The sequence below is a fragment of the Carassius carassius genome, chromosome 47 (assembly GCF_963082965.1).
Source record: "Carassius carassius chromosome 47, fCarCar2.1, whole genome shotgun sequence".
Classification (NCBI taxonomy): domain Eukaryota; kingdom Metazoa; phylum Chordata; class Actinopteri; order Cypriniformes; family Cyprinidae; genus Carassius; species Carassius carassius.
The window spans coordinates 5,776,022-5,788,516 of NC_081801.1; the positions used below are offsets into that span (position 1 = coordinate 5,776,022).

A 12,495-nucleotide genomic window follows, 5' to 3' on the forward strand; every position below is an offset into this window, starting at 1 on the left:
TGAGCGTGTCGAAGGCGGCTTGGTGTTCAGCGTGCCACTGGAAGTGTGCATTTTTCTTTGTCAGATTATGTAACGGCTCGGCAACGGAGGCAAAGTCTTTCACAAACCTGCGATAATAGGAGGCGAGGCCAATGAAACGTCTGACCTCTTGTACTGATGTGGGAGTGGGCCAAGCTTGGACTTTGTTGACTTTATTGGGGTCAGTGGCCACACCGTGTTCGGACACAATATGACCTAGATAGACAACTTGGTGGCGGAACAGGCAGCATTTGGCTGGTTTCAGTTTGAGATTTGCCTGTTTAAGTCTCTGGAACACTTGGCTCAGCCGCTGCAGCATCTCGGGCACATCCTTAGCCAGCACAATGATGTCGTCCAGGTAGACAAGGCAGGTCTCCCACTGCATGCCGGCAAGGACGCGATCCATAAGGCGTTGGAACGTCGCCGGGGCGTTACATAACCCGAACGGCATAACGTTCCATTCGAATAGTCCATTACGGGTGCAAAAGGCAGATGCACGACGAGCTCTTGGTGTTAGCTCAACTTGCCAGTAACCTGAAGCAAGATCCAAAGTGCTGAACCATTTAGCGGTGGCGAGAGTGTCCAGCGTGTCTTGGATGCGGGGCAGTGGGTACGCGTCGGTGATGGTGTGGCTGTTTAGTGCCCTGTAGTCTATACATAGGCGATAAGTTCCATCCTTTTTACGCACCATCACGATCGGTGAGGCCCAACTGCTATGGCTGCGTGTGGCGATACCGCTCTGAAGGCCCTCACTGATCTGCTGTTCTGCGCTTCGCTGTTTTTCCCCAGCCATACGACGAGGAGGCTGCTTCACTGGAGGTCCCGGATGGGTTATGATGTCATGCTGAACAAGACTTGTCCGACCCAGGTCACCAGGTCCCCTGGAAAAGACACTTTCATAGGTACACAACAGGTTAGATAGTTCAAGTTTTTCATTATCATTAAAGTCAGTGGAACTTTGGGCATAGAGGTCCTTGAGGTGCTCTGGAACTGCAGGGGAACTGGCTGAGAAATCTGCCGCTGTGGGGACACTGGGCGAGGGCAGAGCTTCAGCTGGCTGGAGGAGGCCTGCAATGGCACCCTCTTTAATAGTCACCGCCTTGTTACCAGGGTTAAAGAGGCGTAACGGAACAAGGTTGGTGTGCTGTGTGTGGACTAGGGCTCTGGCAATGAGTATTTTGTGTTTTTCAACAAAACCCTTTGTGGGGCTAAGCATCATGTCTCCCTTAACTTCTCCGCAAAAGTGCGCGTTCCCTTGACTAAGTACTCTTGTCCCGCTTCAAGCACAACAGTTCTGGCTACTCTCACAGCGTGTGACTTTGGAACAGTATCTGGGTGAAAGTAAGGCACTTCCTCTCCAAACAGAATTATGCGATGCCTACCGAAATCAAGGCGGGCCTTCGCCTGGGTGAGGAAAGGATGGCCAAGCAGCACCTCGTTGCCCTCTATGTCCGCTACAAGAAAGTCCACTTCAACTTGACGGTTGTTGATACTGACCGGTACCTTGGCCTCACCAAGCACCGGTACATCTCCTGGTCCCACTCCGAACAAAGTCTCTACGATGGATGACTGAAGCAGTGGTCTCACGTCTTGGTGAATGGCGTTGTATTGGTGAAGAGGCAGCACGCTCCTCCGCGCTCCACTGTCCAGGACTGCACATACCTCCAGCTCGGATATGCGCATGTGAATCTTCATTTCACGATTCTGGCCTTTAAGGTGGAACACCGTGGTCAGGGGTATTTCCTTGGCGGCGCTGGACAGGAAAGTCTTTGTATTTCTTTGAGGGGACGAGCACTGGCTATGTTTGTGATCCCAACCGTTACAGTTATAGCAGCGAATGTCACCCTTTTTAAAGTTCTTGTGCTGCTTTAGTGTTTTTGCAGATGTGCGTGGGACAACGTGATTGGGTGATGGGCTAACTGCACAGGTAGTGGTAGTCACAGCCTCATTTTTGTCTCTTTCTCTGACTACAGCGGCCCGGGGCCTGCGTTCAGTGAAGTTACGGGCCCCTGGCTGCATGATGCTGGTGACATAGGAAGCAGCTCTCTTGGTGGTGTCATGACGGTGGGCTATTTCGTAAGCTTTGGCTAGTGTAGCTGGACATTTTTCTAACAGTCTTTGAACTAGCTCTGTATCACCCAGACCGTTTGTGAAAACTTCAACAGCTATAGCGTCTTGCTCAGCCTCTGACCAATCACCATAAGCTATAGCTATTTTTCCATAAATGTCATCTCTGAACACATGAAGCGCCTCCCCAGGTTTACGCACTCTTTGCCTCAGCTCTACTGCTACAGCCGCTGCATGATCTGACGAAGGGCCATAAGCAGTTTCGAGTTCCTCCAGCAGGCGGCGGTAGTCCCATTTGGATGAACGAGGGTTTCTGTGGACGATGGCACCTGCGGCCCCCGTGAGGCAGAATTTCAGCTGAATGGCCATTGTTTTGACTGACCGGTGATTCGCCTCTGCGCAGCTCTCAAATCTGTGCAGGAACTCTCTCCACGGTGTGCTGCCATCGTACTGGCCGGGACATAGAGTGGGTACTCTCTCTTTGGGGTTATAGTCCTCATCACTATCCGACTGAGGAGCCTGACGGGGAGCAGGGCGGCTCTTTTGTGCTGGAGATGAGGAACAGGGCTGGCGCAATGGGAAATGTTCATGTTTTACAGTCATGCCTGGATTAATAAAAGAACAGGGCATGGGAAACGTACTGGCTTCAGGTTTGGATATAAACGGTGTGCTATGTACGAAACTTCCCATGTGAGCATTGTCAAAGGGATTTGTGACTTCATAATGTCCCTTTAATGGCATGTCAGGAGCGGGATATGTGAACATGTGAATGTCTGGCCTTCCTGCGGAGGCGTGGCTTTGACGGTGGCCTCTGCTAAAGGGATTTGTGGGCGAGAAACAGGCGGGGCCGTCAGATGGTGCGAACAGATCCTCTCCATTAACAACTGTGTTAGTGCAACTTTCATCACACAGGAATGGGTTATAATGTTGGTATTTCCTCTCAGCCTTGCATTCATAAGCTGTCACAGTACCATGACTGTTGTCCTCAACATTGGTTAGCGACATGAATGGGTTTGAGTAATTTGTCTCTCGTCCGTAAACATCGGAGGGATAGCGAGCGGCCGCCATATTATATATCATATGAGCTTAGACACGCCGCTATTACAGCTGTATTACAGTCACTTGGCTTTAACTTATTTATTTAATATTTTTATTGTCCTTTGATTTTCATTGCTCACCAGTTTTTTTTTTTTTCTTTTTTAACAACGTGAGGGTCCCTTCGTGGTCGCCAGTGTTAACCTTTCCTGCTAGTCTCCGAACCGTGGTTGGGTGACGCAGGGGAGATCTGTCTTCTCCAGGGCCGGTAGTTCTCCTCCCGGGGTTAACTCCTTAAAACTTCACACTGTTAGTTGTGGTGGCATATATATAAACAGGAGACTTTCGTGCCGAAGATTTATTTGCTTTATTTTCAGCCGTACTAAATACACTCACTGCAATATCAAATCAACTACCCGCACCGATCACTGTCTCACACACACACCGTTGCTTAGCAGCGATCATAACACAGAGCGGGCGGGGAAAAGGGTGCGCCACAGGCACGCGCACTCACTCACTCTCATTCACACACACTCTGAGCTGTCCTAAACTAAACACATGGGAGACACATCTCACAACAATAAGGTCAAGTTGCCTGAGGTGATTTGTTGCATCTCAGATTTCCTTATCTGCTTTGTTCAGCATTTTTCTGAGCAAACAGAATAGCAGTTCCTAGGAACCCTGCAAGTGGAAATGTTGTCATAATTTACTCACCCTCAAGTTGTTCCAAACCTGTGTTTCTTCCCTCCATACTATGGAAGTCTATAGGAGTACTATGGAATTTTATGTTCAACAGAAGAAAGAAACTCATAGTAGCGAAACATGTAAGATGACAGAATTGTAATTTTTGGGTGAGCTATTAAGGACAGTGTATTGACATTATTGACCTAACAACTTCAGGCAAGGTCAGCATTCTGTTATCACATGCCTTATAGACAGTGTTGGGAAGGTTACTTTGGAAATGTAATAGGTTACAGATTACAAGTTACCCTGTTTAAAATGTAATAGTAGTGTAACTTTTTCAATTACTTTATTAAAGTAATGTAACTAATTACTTTTGAGTACTTTTTGATTACTTTTATAAATTTGTGAAAATTAAAGAATAATAAATAAAAGCATATACATCAACTTAAATACAGTTATCTAATAAGCATGTGACGTATTCTGTGTAATAAACTCCTGAAATATTGGTGTTTTTTTGAAACTGCTGTCTCTGTATATGATGATAGTTTTCTCAAAATAAGTAAAATGCACATGAAGTGACACAGAGCAGTTCTAGAAATTATGTTTATGTGCTCGTGTACTCCTATATTGAGATGGCAGAGGTTGAAAACACTGCGAGCTTCAGTAGGCCTATGTGTAGTAAATGAAACCATGTCTTTGCCATTAATTTACAGGAGGGGCGGACTGGGAAAAAAAATCAGACTGGAAAATTCAAACTCATACAAACAAATTCATGGACAAAACTATTTTTGGTATGGACCTGACATAAAACAAATGTTTAAATCTTTAATTTGGGGACATGCAAAATAATTAAAAGTTCTCTCCTGAACTGCACCTTCACTTCCATTTTTCTCTTCAGTCTCTTTATTTTGCCCTGTTATCCATCTCTCTCATGACTTTAATACTCAAGATTGAACAAAACTATACTTTACAATACAATACTCTACAATACTACAATATCTTTATAGAAAAATCCTAATACTGTACACGAGTCATGTTTTTCCCTTACAAAAGTTAAACATGCTTTTATTAGCCTATATAAAAGTAAAATAACGTTTTGTTTTTTTTGCAAATGGATTTTTAAGTAAATACATTTGTAAAATAATTTTACATTTTTGGTTACCACAGTTAACCAATAGTAACCATTTTCTCTGGATTTACAGTTAAATATTAAAATGTTAATTTTCGTAAGGGTTGTGTTGTTGTCTGTCGTAGCTCCCCCTAAACCTATTAAAAAAATCTGATTTTTTTTTTCAGCTAAATTACTACTGTAACATTACAACAGATAATAATGATGTCCTTTATAGTATTTTGAGTGATGACTGATGAGCAACGTGCTGCTGCTGCTTGATTAAATAAATAAAAAAACAAAGACAAAAAAAGCATCTTTACAGATGAAACTGACCTGAAACCCTGAACAGTAGTTCTGCTTCTCTGCTCCAGCAGTCCACTCTATTCTCTCTCTCTCTCTCTCTCTCTCTCTCTCTCTCTCTCTCTCGCATTGATTACTCTGAGTCTGATCCAAACCGTTTGGCGGAGGCGCGGAGAGCGCGCGAGTCATGACTAACACTTCATGACTTATCAGAGATTTAATTATCAAATGGCGGATTCGCAAATGATCGCTTTAGTACATTCGGCAGGCAATTATACAATAATGATATTAAATAGTGGGGCAAAATCGGCTGCCAGGCCATCAGGAATTGTCCCGGTTCTCCCGGTGTCCAGTCCGCGCCTGATTTCCACAGACACGCAGAATGTGCAAGTCATATATTGCATTTTTGGGGCTTATATTCACAGACACTAGTCCATGTCATGTTTTGATTTAAGTGTACTGACCTACTTTTGATTTAGTCATCCAAAATGTGGCATATTCTGTCCGCGTTAGGCATTTTGTTTTTATGACTGGATTCTACGAACCAGACTGTATTTCCGCATCCCGGAAATTATTAGGGCGGTATGTCTCAGAATAGTCAGTGCAATTTGGGAAATAAATCAGTGAAATCTGTATGTGGATGTGTGTAAATATTCAAATGTAATCCCCTTTGTAATCGTTAAAAATTTCATAAGTAACTGTAATTAAATTACTCATTTTTTTCTTAGTAACTGTAACTAATTACAGTTACAACAATTTTGTAATTAAATTACGTAACGCCGTTACATGTAACTAGTTACTCCCCAACACTGCTTATAGACCATTATCTTTGTTGAGGAAATTACTTAACAGATTCCTTCCACTGTTTGTAGTTCTCAAGTCATATCACTTACCAAATAATGTAATATTAAAAATACAGAGGAATTATCCTCCACAGTATAGTTCTATGATGCATGACAATTACATTTCTCAGAAAAAATAAATAAATAAAATTAATAATAACATCATTAATTTTAATAATAATATTTACAAAAGTCTAAATATGAATAAAAACTAAGAATAGTTCACCCAAAAATGATAATTTGCTAAAAAAAATAATAATAATGCCATCTAAGATGTAGATCTGTTTGATTCTTCATCGGAACAGAATTGTTGAAATTTAGCGTTACATCACTTGCTCACCAATCGATCCTCTGCAGTGAATGGGTGCCCTCAGAATGAGAGTCCAAACAGTTGCTAAAAACATCACAATAATAATAATAATAATAATCAGACCAAATCTGTTACAGAATTTTTTTTTATATATAAATATGCATTATGTGCCCAGCTACATCAACATACACAACAGTGAGCGGTGGTTTCAGACATTACAGTGCTTCACTCGCACTGACTCTTATTCTGCCTGAAAGAATGAAAAGACCGAGCTGAAGGTGGAGCGATTCGACCAATCAGATGAAAGCAGCGTTTCAGCACCGCCCACAATTGCGAATGAAATATTGAAGCCATAAACCGAGATGATCAAAACGTACACGGACCAACTGTCTTGTCCATGTTCTCTCACTTGAATCCTCTTCTTGAGATTTGAGTCTCTTGACCTTCTGCAAGCCACGCCTTGTTCACGCAGTGATTGACATGGCGCGAGGGGGCGGACACGTGATCGGCTTGGAATGCATTTTCAATGTGCACATTGAATTTTGCTACATTCATTGCGGGACATTGAATGAAAATGCAATCGTAAGTGTATTGACTGTGAGTGTTAATGCAATTAAGAAAAATAGCATTTTAATTATAATTTTGCCACAGTTTTTGCTTGAACATTTTATACATATCTAATCATTTCTGTAATACATTTTAATTTTAATTTTGCAACTTATAAAGCGTTAAAATTAGTATTCATTTTACATATTAAAACTGGTGTGTGAAATGACAAATTAAAATTATGTAATTTAATTTTCATTTTGCACCAAACGTTGCACAAATGTATTGGAAAATGTAAATACAGAAATGCATTGCCATTTTACATATTGCATTGTCATTTTGCATATTACATTCCAAATTGAATATTGCCCATATGCTTCCATACTGCTGCTTAATATTTTTTCAGAACATGTGATACTTTTTAGGATACTTTGATGAATAAAAAGTAAAAAAAAAGAAAAAAAGAAGCTATGTTTTTAAAATATAAATATTTTGTAATAACAATATACACTACTGGTCAGTAATTTGGGGTCAGTCATTTATTTTTCTTTCTTTTTTTTAATAAAATCAATACTTTTATTCAGCAAGGATGTGTTAAATTGATAAAAAGTGATAGTAAAGAAAATATATTATTAGAATATATATTATTAGAATTTTTATTTTAAATAAATGCAGTTCTTTTTAACCTTTTGTTCATCAAATATATTAGACAGCAGAACTGTTTCCAACACTCATAATAAATCAGAATATTAGCATGATTTCTAAATGATCATGTGATAAACTGGATGTTACATGTGACACTGAAGGCTGGAGTAATGATGCTGAAAATTCAGCTTTGCATCACAGGAATAAATTATTTTTTTAAAGTAAATTTAAATAGAAAACTATTATTTCAAGTATAATAATATTATTTAAGTGTAATAATATTTCACAATATTACTGTTTTTCTGTATTTTTTATCAAATAAATGCAGGCTTGATGAGCAGAAGAAACTTCTTTCAAAAACATTAAAAATAGTAGGCTAATGTTTCCAAACTTTTGGTCTGTACTGTATATATATACATATACCTGCTGTTGAACAAGAGAGGGTGGACAGTTCAGTTTTTGAGTCAGAGCAGGAACCTTCAGGTAAAGTTTAAGCTATAAGCAAAACTAAACATGCTGGCTATACTCTTAGAAAAATATGTGCTTTTATGATTTATAAGGTCATCAGTAGTAGGACTGTGATCATTGGGACATACAATTGATGGCTGCATAATTAATATAGTTTATTGAAAGTGCTGATTTCATTTTGCAGGGAAACTCATGTGCTGAGTGAGAGAAAGAGGGGGATTAAGGGAAAGAGGATAGAGACAGTGAATGCCTTGATACTTCTTGATACTCCATTTGATTATTTTGCCTGTCCACAGTCTAAGGATTTTGATTAATTTTTTTAAGTATTACCCAATTCAAACAACTGAAAGAGCCAAAGAGTTTAGCAGTCTGGTGGACACATGAATTGGGTGGTGGTGACTGCAGCAACAGAGGTGGCCTGGGGTGGAGTCAAATTCCTGGCCTGATTTACTGTCCCAGTCCGCCTGTGTGTGTGTGTGTGTGTGTATATATATATATATATATATATATATATATATATATATATATATAATTATTATTATTTTTTTTTTTACTTTATATTTTTAGTATGCTTGAACTTGTTGCATGATTTCCTATCACTATAATTAACAAATACAACTATTTAAATTATTTAGGAACTTGATTACTGATAATATACAAATAATTTAAATGAACTCTGTATGAGAGTTTTTACTCACAGACTTGCTTAAGTTAAGGACCAAGAAAGGTACAGGGACCAAAGAAGAAGAGACGTTTCCACTGGTGACACATGGATGTTTACAGTCCTAATATGGATGCTAGTCGAAATGCCTATAGGGTGCATTTCTCAAGCCAACTTTCTCAGTTTATTGTGTACTACTACCCTTTGAGTTACAGAGGAATAAGCTACTGATGAATCTCAGGACTCAGGATTGTCCATCTTTGATCTTTATTAAATATGTGTACATACACAGACTCATGGGCATGAATGGATGAAATTTAGCTGCTTAAGTGAGGGTAAATACCCAGCATGAGAATAAAGTACAGTCACCATGCCTGTATGAGAACATTCCATGGGCATTCGTTGGGGTTATCGTTTAGTCCCACTGTGTCTCCCTGAGACCCCCTGTGCTTTGGCTGTGCTCCCGCCGCTCACTGGGGCCTGTGCTGCCTGCTTCTTCTTGGGAGTGGGTGGCTTGGCCTTGCCACGGAACGCCTCGGCTGGGTCCAGTTTGTTCAAAAAAGGTTCACAGGGCGCATCAGGATGGGAGTCGTCATGGAACGTCAGAGGTTGGTAAAGGGCAGCCCATTGCTGTATCCAGAAATCAAAGCAGAATTTAAAATTGGTCTGTACTTTTTTTTTTTTTTCAGCAAAGACACATTAAAATGAATAAAAACTGATAGCAAAGACATTTGCATGGTTGCAAAAGATTTGTATTTCAAATAAATGTTCTTTTCAATGTTTCCACAATGCTATTACACTAATTATTAAGCAGCACAACTGTGATGATCCTAATACATTTCAGCATATTGCAATAATTTCTGAAGGATCACATGACACTGAAGACTGGAGTAATGGCTGCTGAAAATTTAGCTTGACTTCACAGGAATAAATTACATTGCTAAATATATTTAAAAAAAAGAAAACACTTATTTTAAGTAGTGTAAAAAATGATTGTATTACAAAATGGTAATGTATTACAAAAAGGCCTTCAAATGTGTTTTTAAACAGACCACAGAAGTCAATGAATGATTGTTACTTTGTATTTTTTTTTACATATAGTATATTAAATAAAATAAACATAATAAAATGAGTATTTTAACAGAAAAAATACACACTCACTTGTTCTGTTTATAATAAAAAAGTACCTATTTATATTATATGATCATATAAATGTTTTAAATAGAAATATAATAAAAAAAATATAAATGCTTTTAAAACATTTTGTAGACTTTAGCAAAAATAAAACAAAATCTAATAATAATAAAAAATAATTTAAAAATTCTGATTAGATAAATATGAATAGATAATACTGACCTTAGCTTGTGGGCTGGGGCCATATGGAGTGAAATTATACTGCCACTCCGGCAGCCCCAGATGAGTGATCATAAGCCGGTAGTAGGCAGTGAAGGAGGGAGTGAGATAATTCCAGAAAAGTGATCGGTCCAAGAACCACACCTCACACTGCTGGGCCATTACACCTGCACAAAACGGGTCAGCAGATACAGGGCCAGATGGTAGATTAAAATGATATGAAACCTTTTTGTATGCTATCCATTTATAACTTTCTGGATTAAGTGTGGGATGCATAATCACCTGAAGTGCAATTCTTGTAAACAAGACATACTTTGCCATTACCATTGCAGGGGTCCAGCTCAAAGATGCGACTACGAGAATCAAAATGAGGTTTTTCAGGGCCATCAGATTCTAAAAACAGAAAAGGCAGAAAAAAAAGGATATATAATTCAGGCCGATTTTACTGAACCAAAATGCATGCAATGAAATTATGGTATACCCAGAAAATGCCTAAAGACGTAAGAAAATCTCACCCTCTAAGTCATCATCAAAGTCAAGATCATCTAAAGTAGGTGCATTGGGGAGCGAATATACATTAGACTGAATCAGGGGGCGTAACAGAGCAACATTGTTGATCATCATGCAACCCACTGGAACCACTTCATCTGTAAAGCACAGAGCATATATAATCACCTAAAAAATAAAGGTTTTTTTTTTTTTTTTTTTTTTTTTTTTTTTTTTTTTTACAAATAAAGCTTAACCACAATGGGTTTAAGAGATCGGTGCATGTTTCAGGGTGCTCACTTTCCAGCTTGGTGTTCCAGGCAAGCATGAAGCCATCTGTTGTAAGATAGAAATCTCTTAGATCTTCTGGCAAAGCACAGTTGTTTTTCTGGAAAACACAGGAAAAGCATACCTGATGTAAACATACCCACATTAAAGCTTTGCTTTGAGAACATTCTCTGTTCAACTGAAATTCCTCCATACTTGCTCCCAAGACAGAAGGCATCGCTTTTCTGCAGGAGGTTTCTCTACAAATCGTACATCTAGCACACCTGGGAGGTTCTCTGTCAAACACATGAATGCAATGCACATATATTTATAAGCACTTGATCAATCATTAAATAAGAAATTAATCTCTACCCTACTTGAGCATTGATAATTGACCTGGTTGGCATTGGTGCTAAGACAGAAAACCTAATGAATAAAAACAAACATATTAATCCATCCTAAGCTTTTTTTTTTTTGGTCTTAGATGGTCTCCCAGTCTGGCCAAGCTGGTCATCAGCTGGCCTTTCATTCTGACCACCAAAAACCAGGGAGAACATGCTGTCTTTTGTAGGATGCGGTCCATAATTATTTATTGTCCACTCACCCAAAACCCGAATAATACCGAGGGTGAGTCTTTCTACAAAACCCTTGTATGTGTTGTCATCTTTCACCCCCTCCATTTCAAAATAACACAAAAAGCACCTATATACTTCAATGTCATTGATTCGCTTGCTGCATAAACACATCGATTGATGCTGAGGTTACCAAGCACGCAGAAACAAAACACTGTGGATCTTCGCTCCTATTGGCTAAGAAAATTACAGATGAATGACTTGACCAATAGTATCCTATATAGGCGGGTGTAGCAAGTGAATGTTATCCAATCACACTAGCCAGAGATGAAAAAGAGGAGGAGCTCTTGCGCGTAATCTGCAAGTGGCGGTTGTTTCACTATGCCGTCTGTTGCTGAGGGCGTAAATGGTAATGGATTTTACTGGATTCATGAGAGTATCCTTACTTTTTTTCCTAATTTATGTTCGATGAGTGTGTTTAAATGAGTTATTTTATTATAATTTAGCAAGCATAAAGGTCAACCGTGGTCCGTGGACAGTGTTTATGAGAAAGTTTATTAGCGGATTTTCATTGTCAGCTTAGTCGTAACTTACATAAAGCTGCAGTTGACGTGACTGTAGATTTACTGTACTGAATTTCATTTATATTATTAGAAATAAACATAGACTGCATTGAATTGTAACCGCTTCGCAATGTACAAGTGTACACATCTGAAATGTAGTACAGTGTACTGCTTCAGTAGGAGTAAAATGCATACAACTAACGTTACATTACAATACATTATAGCAGCATCACATAACTGCCTTTTACCACGTTAAACGATCGGAGTAGCGTTACTACTGTATTAACGCTGCAGTCTTATTCTCTGTAATATATTTAACGATAGACCTTTAGCTGATAGGCATGTTGTTTCTGCTGTTTTCTTTGACTTACATAGAATCAGATGAAGAGCATCCCATGGTTTTTGTTACAGGTGATACTTGGATTTATGTCAGTTTTAATGTTTTGGACTGATACTTTCAGATACTTGAATATCATTACTTGTTCATCATTCATTCTGACCACTCACGTTTGACATTTGAAAACTGTCACTCCCATGATCAACACTTCGGGAAGAGAGAGAATGCCA

General features: G+C 39.1%; 1 protein-coding gene across 1 annotated transcript; it reads right to left on the reverse strand.

The window, feature by feature from the left end:
• Nucleotides 1–8,931: 8,931 nt before the first annotated feature.
• LOC132130218 (tubulin polyglutamylase complex subunit 2-like) lies at nt 8,932–11,578 on the reverse strand. The gene is made up of 7 exons (XM_059541921.1): nt 11,398–11,578; nt 11,010–11,089; nt 10,827–10,914; nt 10,556–10,687; nt 10,323–10,433; nt 10,044–10,207; nt 8,932–9,317 (listed from the first exon to the last, which is right to left on the reverse strand). The coding sequence occupies exons 1-7, from the start codon at nt 11,537–11,539 to the stop codon at nt 9,096–9,098; spliced, it is 939 nt and encodes a 312-aa protein (XP_059397904.1). The 5' UTR covers nt 11,540–11,578; the 3' UTR covers nt 8,932–9,095.
• Nucleotides 11,579–12,495: the final 917 nt, after the last annotated feature.

Coding starts and splice junctions, on each gene's coding strand:
- LOC132130218 (XM_059541921.1), bottom strand. CDS start 11,539: ATGTGTTTATGCAGCAAGCGAATCAATGACATTGAAGTATATAGGTGC. Junction 10,915..11,009: donor GCCTTCTGTCTTGGGAGCAA/GTATGGAGGAAT, acceptor TGTGTTTTCCAG/AAAAACAACTGTGCTTTGCC. Junction 9,318..10,043: donor GCCCCAGCCCACAAGCTAAG/GTCAGTATTATC, acceptor TTCTGGATACAG/CAATGGGCTGCCCTTTACCA.